Raw genomic sequence first — 15,515 nt, forward strand, 5'->3', positions numbered from 1 at the left:
TTATTAGCCAACGATCCAATCATCAATCGACCAGACAAGCGGTACATGAATAGACAACACGTATTTTCACGCAGATTTATTGACTCTTTCATTCATCAACCACTAAGTAACGATGGACTAAAATCACTTTTTTATCTTTTAAGCCGTTAAAAGCCTAAGAGAAAAGACACATATCTACACGTACAAGTATAAAGTTATACCTGAGAGAGAATTAGTACTCCGAGGCAACATAATTTCATTTACGCACACGACAAGTCGCGTAAACGATTAATACTATTACGGTACAATGCATCCACGGAAAAAAAAATTGATCCTAGGAAAAAGTTCATCATCGAACATAATATCTGGCGCGAAATAATAATTTAGACCAGCAAACAGCAAAATTTGAGATTGCAAATTAAGAATAATAATAATACACACAGAAAGTGAAGAAAAATTAAGACTGAAATTCTGCGAAATAATTATGCCCAATTCAACACGCGATATTTTGCAAAAAAGAAAAATTTTACTTTCGACAGAACTCTGAATCGATGAGATTAAATTTTATTTTAATTTTAATTTTCTTTTTCTTTTAATTCGCTCTTCTTAACATTTTAGAGGGTGGCACCAGTCCGTATCCATGCAGCGACGTATTCCATGGCAGCGGACCTTTCTCTGAAATAGAAACCAGAACTATGTCAGAATACATTACCAGCATCCAGGATAAATTATGCTCGTACATAACGTTTCACAGTTACAGTCAGGTGTTGCTCATTCCTTATGGTCATTCCAGGGAGAGAGTCGATAATTACAAGGACCTGTACAATATAGGAAACCACTCTATACACGCTCTGTCGAAGAGATATGGGACCAAATTCAGAGTTGGAAATATCGTGGACATTATGTGTGAGTGAATTAACGAAGAATAATTTTCAAAAATTTTTCCATGCAAAATAGCGAAAGTGAAACGATAACATAGGAAATACATCATGATACATTAGGTTGACGCATATTTCACTTAGGGAAGTTTGAAAAATTTTGATTTCAGAAAATTTTTAAAAATTTCCACTTCTATTTAAAAAAATTTTTGACCGTCCATTCACAGATTATTCTTTCTTCTAATCAATGATTTAGTCGTCTAGCACTAAGTCCACCTTTGAACTGATAAAACATAATTACCCTAATCCCTTGTAAATCCAACTCTCGAAAAATTGCGTAACCTCGCATTAAACAAAGAGATAATTACGCTATCCTCGATCGACAATTTTACATGGATCAGTCCGATAAAAATGAACGAACCTATGAATTTTGATCGTTCGAAGTTAAGTTCAATTTTCGATTATTTCGTTATTTCGTTGTTTCTAGACACTGCATCCGGTGGATCGATGGACTGGGTTCGTGGAAAGTTTAATATCCCCGTGACATTCACTTACGAGCTTCGAGACACAGGAAGATACGGTTTCATCCTGCCGGCCAGTCAAATTATACCCACTACAGAGGAAACTCTGGATTCTCTGATCGCGATGCTTCAACTAGCCGCGAAACTCGGTTACGGCTTACCTCAGTCGGCAATCGTACGATATTGATTAGATTTACACGCAGATGAATAATCGTATCGGTGTAAATCATTGGTCGTACAAAATTTTATTATATTCTATTAAGAAACTATAACAAGAGTACTACTGCACATGTATTTAAACGCACAGTATGCTTGCACTGATTACAATATTGCATAATTTCAAGTGTACGATAAAAATTTTGAAAATTTTTATAGGAGAAAATAATAAAAAGATCGGAATTTTTTAAAAACCATTTCTACTTATTTTCTCGTTTCGGAGAATATATTTTCTAGAAAAAAAAAGAGTGGACGTAAGTTTGTACAATAACTTTGCATAGGAGAAAACAATAAAGAGGTTAGAATTTTTTTTTAAATCATTTCTCCTCCACTTTTAATTTCATAGAAAATATTTTCTAGAAAAAGAGGAATGAATGTAAGATTTTACAATAACTTTGCACAGAAGAAAATATTAAAAAAAAGATAAAACAATTTTTTAAATTATTTCTTCCACATTTCTATCAAGAAGACACCCAATTTCTTCGAAAATATTTTCTACAAAAAAGGAACGAAACTAAGTTTCTAGAATAACAAAAGCGTTACTCTGATAGCTATCACGAAACCGAACATTCGTTCCCTGGCGTAAGGTTGATTAGAAACACGGTAGATCTAATTCTTTTTACGTGCCCCTCTTATCTAAATTTTCGATATTAATCTTAAAAAATAAAATATAAAAGATACTAGAATTAACGAAATAATCCTGGTCGAAATAACGATCTAACAGAAATTATCGTTGGCGCCGTGTGCAGATGAGACGTTTAAATACAACGACAGGAATGCTCGGCGATAGATACTTCTCTCGTCATTGCACAGGGTAAGATCATTCAACCTGTTCTTTGCTTCTTTCGAAAGTAATTAATTAGATGTGAAAGTGTTGTTTTTTTTTTTAATTATTTGCGTTTCTCGTAATTTGAATTTATAAACTTTTCTGAACACTGGATTTATAATCGTTCGTTTGTTATTGTGTTATAGAAATTACGAAGATTCTCTTGTGATAGATCTCTGAATTTTTTTATTGTTATTGTTGCGTTGAATCTTCGTTCGTAATAATTTTATGAATATTTCTGAAGACTTGTTCGTTGGCTATAGTGTTATGAAAGTCATAACAATTAAATTAAAGAATTATAAAAATTCTTTCGTGATAGATCTTTGATTTTTTCATTGTTAACGTTGCTTTTGAATTTTTGTTTAAAATGGTACGACTTTAGTTGCAATTTTGATATCTTTTTCTATTCTTTTTAGGAGAAGCATGATGTGGAAGATATTTGTCTTCGCATTCGTCGCTTTGGCGACAGCCGAGCAAGTGAAGTATGACAACTACAAGGTATTCCGTATTGTGCCTAAGACGGCAGAACAATTGGAAGTCATAGAACAACTCGAAGAATCTTCTGACGGCGTATGTATAATTACATTCAAATAATTAAATTCCTTACTCAATGCTGACATTAAGAAACATTTAAAAAATCAACAAAAATAACACTCTTCCGTTAACTCAACAAATCTTTCTTATTACCAAACATCGAAGATTAGCATCTTAAATTTACAAAGACACTAAAATTAACTTAACATTTGCTAACTTACCAAAAATTTTCGAGATCCAAACTAAAAGCAAAGACGATTATCGACAATTCATAATTAATTAATTAATTTCACAGTTCTCTTTCTGGAAAGAGCCAAGCACCGTCGAGAACTTCGTGGATGTGATGGTTGCGCCCCACAATATCCCGACGTTCCGCGATGTGATGAAAACTTTGGAAGTCCCTTACGACACCTACGTCAACGACGTTCAAACTTTAATCGACAGTGAACAGCCACCAGTTCAACCACTCGTCGCATTCGACTTGAACAGCTATCACAAACTCGAAGAGATCTACTCTTTCTTTGACAGTTTGGCTCAAGACTATCCCGGAAAGGTCCAAGTGATCGAGGGTGGAAAAACGTACGAGGGTCGCAAGATCAAAGGTGTGAAGATATCCTTCGGCGAGAACAAACCTGGAATATTCCTAGAGGGTGGAATTCACCCTAGGGAATGGGTCGCCACAGCTTCCATTCTGTACATGGCAAACGAACTGTTGAACAGCAAGGACGCGAATGTCAGACAACTCGCCGAATCGCACAATTGGTACATCTTCCCTGTCTTCAACCCTGATGGCTACGCTTACACACACAGCACGGTAAGCAATTTGAAGGAATAACAGTACTTACTCGTTCAAGAATTTAAGAATTTCGAAAGTAATGCTTTATGCAGAAATTTCCAAAATTTTGAGAGACATTACGACGTTGAAACGAGAAATAGGAAAATTAGTATTCGTGTTCAAGAGAAGTGAGTTTAAATTATGAAAATAAATTGTAGTGGTGAGTTTATATTATCGAATTCAGTGAATTTTACTGATCGTTGAAATTTCAGAACCGAATGTGGAGAAAGACCCGCAAACCATACGGCCCCTTGTGCTACGGAACTGATGCAAACAGGAACTGGGGATACAAATGGATGCGTGAGTGTCTGATTTGAAGTGTTTCGAACGATTCTTCATATTTTTAGAATTTTTTTTTAGCGAAGTGTTGTGACAAATTATTTAAAAGATATTCACGATTTCGTTATTTTTCAGCTAGTGGCCCTGACAGCGGCCCATGCACTGACACTTATGCCGGAAGCTCTGCGTTCTCCGACGTCGAAACGAAATCAATGTCCGAATATATCTCGTCTATCAGCAACAAATTCTACGCCTACATCGCTATCCATAGCTATGCGCAGCTTCTCATGTTCCCCTACGGTTACACTAAGCAACATTTAGAAAATTTCGACTCCTCTGTAAGTACCAGGATTAATCAAAGAAATATGAAGAATAACGCAGAATTAGATCTTCCTTCTCCAAGAATATTTTCATATAAAATGTTTATTGTTACAAAGTTTGAGTGAAACACGATTCAATTTGCTTGTGGTTCACAAACGTAATAAGAAATGTTCTCTCCTCCTTATCGTGAGGTTTTATCAAAATTCCCGATTCGATCGAAATCCTGTCGCACGAGAAATGACAATCAATGCTTCGTGTCGCTTGATAATAATGTTGCATTATGACTAGCCAGATCTATCTGTTTGCTGATAATGCAACATCTTGATTGAGATTCGTTAAGTCTTGTTTCGACGACGCAGATAATCTTGAAACTCTAATTAACTTTGTGCACTTTCAGCTTGACATCGGTAAAAAAACTGTCCAAGCTATTGCCACACGCTATGGAACCATCTACCAGACTGGAACCGTCGCTGAACTTCATCGTAAGTTACAGACTAATTTTCACGACAATTTTATAGCACACTTAGACGTGACAAAGCGATAAGACGAAACAATTGTTTCGTTCGACAGGCTCTCTTATTTGTGTTATCTTAACTTTAACGTTGAATCTTCTCTTTCAGATGTTGCAGCCGGAAGTACAGTGGACTGGGTGAAGGGAACTTTCCACAAACCCGTAACCTTCATGTACGAGCTCCGAGACACTGGTCGTCATGGTTTCTTGCTTCCACCTGATCAAATTGCCCCAACAGCACTCGAAACCCTGGACTCTTTGGTCGCTATGTTCAAAGAAGCAAAGGCAAAAGGCTACGAATAAACGCAATCTTAGGATAGATTGAACCTTTCTATAAAATGTAAAATCCAACAATGTAAACACTGCGCGAAACGAAATTCTTCAGGCAGCAATATACTTTGAAAATCAAATTTATTATTCTTCATCTCAGTTTTGAAATTTTCGATTCTTTTACGTTTGCTAATTTTCAACACCATTTCTTTGTATTCTTCGTTATTCATATGAAGTATTAATCTTAGTGTTGGTAATATTTATGTTACCTAAGCAAAGTATGAAATAATATTTTAAAATCGTTTAAATATTACCTAGATTGTACATTTTACCGGTAACATACATATTCCTTTTTGTACAATTGTCCTTCCCTTCTTTTCTCACAATACTGCAACATAATAGCACCTTTTGTTCATATACAATTAGACAGATCTAAAATATCAAATTTTTCTCGATAATTTCTTCTCTATTTTTCTTCAGATTAATACTACTTCTACTTTGTCCTGTCGGTAAAAATAGAAAAAAAAAAACAGCGATACTTTCATGAAACACGTAACGCATACCCCGTTGTTTGTACTGTTATAATTTATCTGAAATTAATTCAGTGAACCGCGAGCGATTTCGCAATTGCTTTAAGTTCCTTCCTTGAAATTTTCCCGGAATGCGTATGAGGAAGTTTCGGCAAAAATTTTACTCCGCCGCGTAGTTTGTAGTGGTCCATTAGGTTACTCGCGACCATTTGCATCAATTCTTCCGCGGTAACCTATCGATTGAATCATAAAAATCGTTTCATTCGATATATCTTGTAGAAAATTTAGTTAAAAAATAATCTTCTTTTTAAACGTACGTCTTTATCGTTTACTTTGCTAACGAATGCAATAGGATGTTCGTCATCCGTAGGATGAGGTATACTAACCACTGCCACTTCTAAGACAGCAGGGTGAGATTGCAGGAGATTTTCAAGTCTTTTCAAACGTACGTCTTTATCGTTTACTTTGCTAACGAATGCAATAGGATGTTCGTCATCCGTTGGATGAGGTATACTAACCACTGCCACTTCTAAGACAGCAGGGTGAGATTGCAGGAGATTTTCAATAACATTTGGCGTTATTTGTTGTCCTCTGTATTTAATGATTTCCTTCAATCTGTCCACGATGAATATTTCTCCATTGTCGGTGTAGTAACCTAAATCCCCCAAGTGCAACCATCCTAAAAAAGATTATTTTATTATCCTTATACACATCCTGCCAAATTCCTTCAGGAATACAAGTTCATCCTTCCATGACTGAATTTTTTTTAAGGAATTTGTTTGTCTACTGTAATGGATACTAAATTAAGATTAATTTTTGTTCGAGTACTCAAGTGAGACATATGCGTTCCACTGATCACGAAAAGGGTTAAACAAGATAAACAAGGGTTAAAACAGTTTCACGAGGTTTTACTGCAAAAACAGGAAAAGTTGTACCTTTCTTCTAAATTATTGACTCACCCTGGTACATATAAATTTGTCAAGAATATTTCGAAATTATTGTATTTACCATCCTTGTCCATGATGTTCTTCGTAGCTTCAGGATTCTTGTAATAACCAGTCATCATAGTCGCTGACTTCGCGCAGAGTTCGCCATTTTGGTTCGCACCCAACATCTTCCCAGTTTCGGGATCCACGATTTTTATTTCACAATTTGCGTTCACCACACCGCAGGATCCGCTGCTGGAGTTTGCTAATTGTGAAGAAACTAGTCCGCCAAGCTCGGTCATACCTAAGACGAAAAGTCAATTTTCATATTAAGATATTCAACGCTTCAATTCTTTCACTCATGAAGCATAATTTTCTTTTTTCGTTACGCACAATACTTGATTAATTTTTTATCCTAGACTTCATAGCTCACCGTATGCCTGCAAAATTGTCGTATGTGGCAACTGTTTCCTCAGCAAATCTTGAGATTCTTTATTCAACGAAGCGCCCCCGGTGAAAAGAATCTTTAGACTGGAAAGATTATAGTCGTGCAAACGATTGAAACGAGCAAATCGATTCGACATACTGGTACTCAGCAGCATCCACGTGACCTAGAAAAGAATAATAAAAAAAATGATGAATAACGATCATTGCAGAAGAATGTATGAAACAATTGCGATTCCTTTCAGAGTCGTCTATAAAGTGCATGCACGAAGTAACTCTGAATGAAAATTTATCGTTCGAAACTTTTACGTTTAATCGTCGCTGATAATGTTATTATTAACTTTCTCGGTACATATGGAAGAGCAGTGGCGCTGAACTATTGTGATTAACATAATTCCAACGAGTCTTTCGATACCACTATTCCATATCACTTATCGTTCTGTCAATTTTCAACCATTTTTACAATATTTAAAAAACAATCGTACAACACGCTAATCGTCTCCATTCACTGTGGATCTCTATATTTCCAAAAGTACATCTTTCACAAAGATACTTAAAACAAAACAAATCTTATGTTCCCTGTAACGCGTAATTTCTAACATTGAAGTGATTTTCTCATCGGTAATGTTCTGAAATTTACGAATGTAGGATATTACGATTACAATTGCCAGTTTAAATTTGCAAAAATTTCAAAGTACGAATTTTCAAAGCAGCACGATACACGTTGAGACTCTCGATAAAGTGAATCGAAGAGGAATATGCACCTGAAATTTCTCGACAATTTCGCAGGTTGTCTTCTCGTCGAATTCCGGCGCGAGGATTCTCGTGGAGCGAGAGTAAAGGCTGGTAAGAATAAGCAGCGATGCACTGACCCAGTACAGAGAGCTGAACCACAGAGGTAGATGAGCACTGAGATTAACGCTATCGCGTTTTTGCAACATGTTCAGTAACGCTCTCTGCGGCAGCTGAACACCCTTTGGCAAACCGGTGGTTCCAGAAGAGAACAAGATCAGCGCTGTTTTCGAAGAATCTTCGACTTCGTTGCACGAAAAATGATCCATCGTAGATTAACCTTAATATCTTTCAGATTATCGAGATGTTCCCTAATCGGGTTGAAATCGAACTTGCACCTCTCTTTCGATTCTTCCTTGACGAACAAGAAAATACAAAACTCGTCCGGGCTGAATTCCTGGCCACACGTTAGGTACACGTACAAAATCTCGATCAACGGGATTAGAATGTTCAATTGGAAGACGTTTCTTTTCGACAACTAAAATGAATATTCAGGAATCGCAGAAATTGCAAATTTTCAAATTTGAAAAGCTGTACCTTTTCCTCTGTGCAATCCATTTCTGGAATATCGAGAGCACCTTATTCCTGATTCGACAAATTCCCATCCATTTAAGATTGCAATTTCATCGAACAGTCTTGAAATTTGTTGTTAAAAATAGTATAATATCTCGTCGAACTTCAGAACACTAAGATATTCCAGCGATAGATTCAGAATGTTCGAAAGAATAATTATAAATCGTAGTTGAACCAATTTTCAGGCAAATTGTTGCATCAAAATTACTGCATGCCTCTTGAAAAGAGTGAACATTTTTTTCACAAATAAATCCACGAATTTACGTCTCATCCGATTTCAAAGTTTAACCCTTTCATTGCTATTGGCGCTTTGAAAATTTACTCGCTAACGAAAATTAACTCGTCCACTTCCACTCTAATTCAATCCTTAAAGTCATCATATGCCCACTTCTACCTTAATTTAATAAAAGAAATTTTGAAAATCTGACGCAGCGAAAGGGTTAAGCATACGTAACTAACGTTTGAGATCCATAATATTCGAAGGAAAAACATTAAGCAAAAAACTGTGCGAAAATTAAAAGATTGCTTTCGAAAAGAACTTGACAACTTGAAAAAAAATTTGCCCAGATGAAGAGATATCCACACGCGACCAGTCATCATCATTCAGTAGAGACAGTAAATTTCGAACGATTTTATTAGCCAACGATCCAATCATCAATCGATCAGACAAGCGGTACATGAATAGACAACACGTATTTTCACGCAGATTTATTGACTCCTTCATTCATCAGCCACTAAGAAACGATGGACTAAAATCACCTTTTTTTCTTTTACGCCGCTAAGAGCCTAACAGAAAAGACACCTATCTACACGTACAAGTATAAAGTTATCCCTGAGAGAGAATTTGTACTCCGAGGCAGCATAATTTCATTTACGCACACGACAAGTCGCGTAAACGATTAATACTATTACGGTACAATGCGTCCACGGAAAAAAAAATTGATCCTAGGAAAAAGTTCATCATCGAACATAATATCTGGCGCGAAATAATAATTTCGACCAGCAAACAACACGGTGATTAATTTAATTCAGGAAACTTCATTCGACAATTTTTTTTGTTTGTTTGTTTTTTTATCACTGTGAGATATTACTTTCTACGTTCATAATAAAAAAAAGATTACTACTTTCCTAATATCACTACTTCTACTTATGATAATAGGATGGGTATGTATACATATATATGTATATATTCTCTACTTTTAAGTTCATTCTTTGAAATACTGTTTTTTCTAAGATTTCTCAGCTTCTCTTTCTCGTCGGTGCACAAAAGTTGTACATATGAACAGGCCTATTTGTATTCGAATGAACGCGAGGCATGTTGTTAAGTCTGTTTCCTCGTGGTTTCTGTACAAGAAAAATCGATCTATTTTCTGAGAACAGGTTTTGAAACTGTGATTTTTCGCATTTCCTTTTTAACGTTATTTTTTTTTCTTTTCTCTTCGTTTTCTTGTTTTTTTTTCTTTTTTTTTTTATCACATTTCTCTCGCTGCTACAACTATACATATATAAAAAGTTCGGTATGAAAAATAGGTTCGTCGATCTATAACAATAATACAAATCAAAAGATATTACAATTTCTCGCCGTCTTCTCATCCTCATACTGCTTTATAAATATCGACATCATACTGTGATGGAGAAAATAAATAAAATATACATCGAATCGACGTTACATTAATTACTTACAGATACATCCGTTTTACAGGATCTCCGGTCGCTATGAAAGAAGGAAAAAGAAAAAAAGAAAGAAATTCGATGAACGAAAAGTGTACACGAATAATCCCTGTCGCACGATCTTTCCAATACATGATATTCAACGATTAACAATTTTCAACGATAACAATGACAATGCACGAATACATAATAACGATCGATCGTAATTCACCAATAAACACTGTTAATTATTATCTTAATATTTAATTCAAATATTTCTCTCTGCTGAATTGGACTGTACAAAAAAGTATTTCAAAAAATATAATTATTGTCTCGAAGTGAAACGCTTGGTCAGCCTATCACAACTATGATACAATTCTACCCTCTCGCCCCCTACATATAATATACATAAAATTACAATCGCTATACCGCTTGAAGAAATTCGAGCTTTTTAAAAAAAGGAAAAAGCCACGCAACACTCCGTCGACGAGAAATCACTTGTGCAGAATGCAACCGAAGTAAAGTCTACGTTTCTTTTTTTTTTTTTTTTTTTCATATCACACGATCGTCGAGTATGATTTTATCTGTACATTTTACAATGGATTTACCGATGCTCTTTTCTTTTTCTTTTTTTTCTTTGCGATACCAAAATTTCCAAATTTCAAATTTCTTTTCTTTGTTTTCCAATTCATTCGTACGAGCTATATGTGTGCGTATGTATACGTAAGTGTGCTTACGTATGAGTATCGCGTGTGTAATTGCAATAACAGTCAGTTTACATATTTTTTTATACAGAGGATTCGTAGATCTAACTGAGTAAGTCTAGACATTATCTACGGTATATAAATCTAAGATTTACGTCGCGTTCAGAACACAAACAACTAACAATGTTAATTTACAATATAGGCGATGATATGTTACAGACGACAACTCGATTGCGGTTACCAATTTCACCGGAATTTCTTATCGTTTCGTTCGAAAATCAAAGAAATCCTAGCGAATGTAAAAATCTGTACAAAAATTGATATCTTAAATTCAATATTAGTACAATTTCAACATCAATAAAAGTACAAAATGGCCCAATTCGAATTGGTAACAGCAACAGTTTTGAAAAACACGATTTGTTACCCTGTTCGTGGAACTATAAAATTCTAACGGTTTTATCAATGTAAAGACAGATCACAGATGACGAAAATTCTATTCTGGAAGTCGACGGACGACATGTAAAAGAATTTAATGTACGATCGTTCGAAACAAAAAATACGTGCTAGACTAACGAATAATAATAAGACTATTATCAAGAAGATCTAAATCTAATGAATTTCGAAAGTGTCCCGGCTTTGTCCAAGAAGAGATATAATGTATAATCATTGCCTATATGCTCGCGTAAATGTCATGATCCGTTAGTTCCGCGCGTGTACGTACAATTAAAGATAACGACGATATTATACAACGAGAACTATTTACTAATTATGTGCTAAACGCCCGAATGATCGAGTTCAGGCTCTCGTATGTCCCGGTGACGAATCCTAGAAGGCCGATCAGTACTATCACGATGTCCTTCGATATCGTGCAAAAGCCTAAAGAAGCGTTTTGCCAGCATACAACCATCTCGATGATCGGTGGGAATATCAATGCTAGGGCAGTGCTGCTTACTGCACCGACCAAGGATATGAATAGGCCTAATTGAGGTACAGCCTCGGCTAGGATAACTGGAACAGAAGCAACAATCGTTCGAGAAATTTTCGCGCATTTTGGGAAAATTAGCGGCGACTTTGTCGGAGTTCAAAGAGGACCAGTAAGTAAAATTAACGACGAGCTCTACTCAGAATGTGAAAAGGACTTCTTCTCTTACGGCTTTCAAATTTCTTTCAATTCTACAGAGTCCTTTCTTTTTTTAAATATATTTTTCTACTTTGGAGGAAAATGTAAGGAAATTTGAAATGGAAATATTTTTTAAGCGAACTCTATTCTCTAGATATTCTAGAGATTTTATATAGAAATTTTAAATATTCGTGGATAATAGCCAGAAGTTTGAAGCGCGTTTAATGTTTAATGTTCGAAAGTAAAAGCATTATTTGTATTAGCATTAGCACTATTTATATTAAGCATTAATTTGATGAAATTCCTTTGTTTCTTAGATTCTGTTTATTTATAACTGAGAACTTCGTCTCTATAGAAAGATGTTAATTTTAAAGGTGAAACTTACATGTCAGAAGACACATCGCGGAACGGAAAACAGTCTCTGCAAGAACAGGCCACTTGAACGGGCCAAATCGGTTGACGATCTTCGGCCAAATGATCGCAATCGGAACGTAAAATTGCAGTGCGTAGGTGAGTAATATACTCAACGAAATGGCAACTTGTATGCACTGCGGTAAGCTGTAAAACAGAGTAACATCTTGTGAATATCTGAAAATATTATTCACCATTCTCCACTGTTAAAAGCAAAGAAACTTGTTCACCGATCTAAAAAAAAAAAAGTATCGAAAACTATCCGATAATATGTTAAAAATATAACCCAAACATGCAAATTTAGACGTACACGAAGTGAAATCAGGAAATCTGTAATAGTTATTATTAATATGTGCTATTTGATAAGAAAGAACACGACGGCACAATATTGTAAAAACGAAAAAAAGGATAGAAAAGACAATTGTCCAGTAGTTTTGTCAGAGAAAAAGAACACAACACTTTCTAGGTAAAAACCTATGTATGATAGAAACCTTGTATGCTCGACGATGATTTTTCCATCCACCCTTTGTATGCAACAGAAAATTACGTTACAAACAGTATTTTCTTAACTACGTTTTTTTTTTATTTTCAGCTCGCTATTTTTTTTTCGCAATCATTTCGTAGCGATATTGAATTTTCGATTATTTCTTAACGCAGCGCGATTTATCACCTGGATGCATAATACAGTATATTCTCCACAAGGGTCAGACCGCAAGGAAGCTAAACCTGACACTAGTAGAGTCAGGGACTACGTTTTCGAGCCTCGAGCCCGCCTTTGTAGTTTGCCGAACGTAGCCAAGGACAGCGAATAAAAGATAAGCATGAAACGTGAGTCGAGGCAACCAAGAGATTTAAATATCAACTTTTTTAATTTTATGTTTTTTTATCCCGAAATATTTCTTAACATATTGATGAGATTTTTCTGATGAAAATGACATAAAACACGATATAATTTGAACAACATTTACTTATTAACACGTTCACTGTCACGCCAGATATTCGCGCCAGATTTACAGGTTGCTGTCAGGTGGCCACAAGAAAATACATTTTAAACATAGTATATATAGTATTATGCTTTATAATTTTTTTTTTTTCAATTGAAAATAATGTCTAGCTAGCTATGACGTTCAAAATTTTTAGTTGACAACATTTATTTTATTTTAATTATTCTAAGCATTTGAGCCACTCCAGTCACTGATGACCACCATAGCCATATCGAGGAAACAATCTAATGTTAATACTTATTGAGTGATTAATTTAATTTCATAATATATCGCTTTGAATGAATTACCAAAACAAATTGCTAAGAAATTACATTAAATAACTGTACACATTATCCGTCGAATGTAGAGGGAGAGCCACCGTTTGGTTGCCAATTGTTCATCACATAGAGTCGGCCTACCTCCACGTAAAAAAAAAAAAAAATGTAGGCTCGATTCCACAAGTGTCAGTAAAATGTAGGGTCGATTCGACAAGTGTCAGTAAAATGTAGGGTCGAAAGCAGCAGAAAAGCTGCTAAACAATTAGAATTAAATATAAGGATAGAAATTATTGCAATAATGCGTAATGCAATTGAAAAATTGAAAGAATCAAAAGAAAAAACGCGAATTCGTATCTTTTTCGATTCTAGAATATAAGAAAATTTGAATAAAATACGCGACGAGAATTGGGGAGAAGCATAAGTTAAACGCGTAAAAATATTCAATAATAAACGAACTAGGGATGAAGCTATTATTTCAATACGCGATGCACTGACTCTAGTATTTACTAAAATTCAAAAATTCTCGTATAAATCCCGAAAATAGATTCTTAATTACGGTAAACTACTGAGACGGTTTAATTAAGGGTGGGCATGGTGCTGCTTTAGTTTGAAATGATTTATAAACACATAATTAACAGAGGAAAAACCGTGAAACGGCAAAACGTCTACATTCTAATTGTTATAACATGTAAACAGAACTTTAAATTTAGTGTAAACAGAAAAAATATATAATACAATTTATTTCACGGTATTGCAACAAATAAACGTTGAATCAATATTTAATTCGTATAAAAACAATTATTTAACGTAATAATTTTACCTTCACTATGGCTATTTTTAATCTACGACCACAGGTCAACCTGATTTCTAATCCTTACGAACTTTAAATTCAGTCTAAACTGAGAAAATATATAATACAATTTATTTCACGGTATTGCAACAAACAAACGTTGAATAGATTCTTAATTCGTATAGAAACATTTATTTAAAATAATAATTTCACCTTCACTATGGCTATTTTAAATTTACGACCAAGGGTCAACCTGATTTTTAATCCTCCGAACTTGATTTCACAACGAGAAAGTAATAAGATCGTTGAAACGTACTTATTTGTCAAAGAAACTTGCAAAAATGTATAAATAATAATATGTAATGTTTTAACAAATTTTTGGAAGTATAAATTAATAATAAAATTGTGAAAATTAATAAATTATACGTTATTATAACATTAATAGAATTATGACTAAACCGAAGTTCGAAGTCGAGTATTTAAAGTCTGATATTACGTGCCTAGCGAGTGCCGGTAATTGTTAAAATTTGTTTAATAATTAGTAATAGAAATTCTAATTGATTCTAATGTATACAAGTGTTACAAGAAGGCTGAGTGTGTACAGGGTGGACATAGACTAGCTAGTAGCCCCCGACCACTCTATTCACATCTCAGAACCTTCAGGTCAAAATACGCCGCGAAGTGTCTAGGGCCCAGTATAAAGGGTAAATGATTTCGCGGGACATCGGCGGGTCCTTATATACCTGCGGTACCCTCTCCCCAAAGTCATTAGCAAAATCGTCGGTTAGGTCAGGCGGGAAATTTTCGCGGGAGATTTTCGCGGGAGATTTCCGATATCGTAACACGGTATAATTTATCAATTTTCACAATTTTATTAAAAATTTATACTTCCGACAATTTGTTATAACATTGCATATAACAATTTATACGTTTTTACAATATTCTTCAATGGAAACATAGGTTTTAGCGTTCTCGTTACTTACTCGTGGTTAAATTAATTTCGTAGGGATTAAAAATCAGGTTGACCTGTGGTCGTAGATTAAAAATAACCATAGTACAGCTAAATTTATCGTGTTAAATAATTCTTCTTACACGAATGAAAAATGTATTCAACGTTTGCTTGTTACAATACCATGAAATAAAT

At 34.8% G+C, this 15,515-nt stretch overlaps 4 protein-coding genes across 6 annotated transcripts in view; 2 read left to right on the forward strand and 2 right to left on the reverse strand.

Moving 5' to 3' along the window:
- The first annotated feature begins 674 nt into the window (after nucleotides 1–674).
- Nucleotides 675–1,565, forward strand: LOC108570425 (zinc carboxypeptidase-like). Its single transcript, XM_017932286.1, has 2 exons — nucleotides 675–885; nucleotides 1,345–1,565. Exons 1-2 carry the CDS (start codon nucleotides 675–677, stop codon nucleotides 1,563–1,565), a joined length of 432 nt encoding a protein of 143 aa, XP_017787775.1.
- Nucleotides 1,566–2,841: 1,276 nt separating this feature from the next.
- On the forward strand, nucleotides 2,842–5,238 carry LOC108570470 (zinc carboxypeptidase-like). Its single transcript, XM_017932335.1, has 6 exons — nucleotides 2,842–2,990; nucleotides 3,250–3,768; nucleotides 4,002–4,089; nucleotides 4,204–4,406; nucleotides 4,787–4,871; nucleotides 5,010–5,238. The coding sequence occupies exons 1-6, from the start codon at nucleotides 2,844–2,846 to the stop codon at nucleotides 5,201–5,203; spliced, it is 1,236 nt and encodes a 411-aa protein (XP_017787824.1). The 5' UTR covers nucleotides 2,842–2,843; the 3' UTR covers nucleotides 5,204–5,238.
- Nucleotides 5,239–5,610: 372 nt separating this feature from the next.
- LOC108570455 (4-coumarate--CoA ligase 1-like) lies at nucleotides 5,611–8,131 on the reverse strand. The gene is made up of 5 exons (XM_017932318.1): nucleotides 7,835–8,131; nucleotides 7,060–7,237; nucleotides 6,709–6,930; nucleotides 6,150–6,379; nucleotides 5,611–5,933 (listed from the first exon to the last, which is right to left on the reverse strand). The coding sequence occupies exons 1-5, from the start codon at nucleotides 8,129–8,131 to the stop codon at nucleotides 5,772–5,774; spliced, it is 1,089 nt and encodes a 362-aa protein (XP_017787807.1). The 3' UTR covers nucleotides 5,611–5,771.
- Nucleotides 8,132–10,615: 2,484 nt separating this feature from the next.
- The window catches only part of LOC108570440 (proton-coupled amino acid transporter 1), a 33,097-nt gene continuing 28,197 nt past the window's right edge, over nucleotides 10,616–15,515 (reverse strand). For 2 of the 3 annotated variants that reach the window (XM_017932300.1, XM_017932302.1), the window contains 3 exons: nucleotides 12,812–12,844; nucleotides 12,295–12,467; nucleotides 10,616–11,797 (listed from right to left, as the gene is read on the reverse strand). In XM_017932300.1, coding sequence (XP_017787789.1) covers nucleotides 11,556–11,797; nucleotides 12,295–12,467; nucleotides 12,812–12,844 — 448 coding nt within the window. In that variant the 3' untranslated portion in view covers nucleotides 10,616–11,555. The remainder of the gene's footprint in view (nucleotides 11,798–12,294; nucleotides 12,468–12,811; nucleotides 12,845–15,515) is intronic. The other variant, XM_017932301.1, reaches the window with a different exon arrangement.

This window comes from Habropoda laboriosa, unplaced genomic scaffold, assembly GCF_001263275.1.
Source record: "Habropoda laboriosa isolate 0110345459 unplaced genomic scaffold, ASM126327v1 scaffold84, whole genome shotgun sequence".
Taxonomy (NCBI): domain Eukaryota; kingdom Metazoa; phylum Arthropoda; class Insecta; order Hymenoptera; family Apidae; genus Habropoda; species Habropoda laboriosa.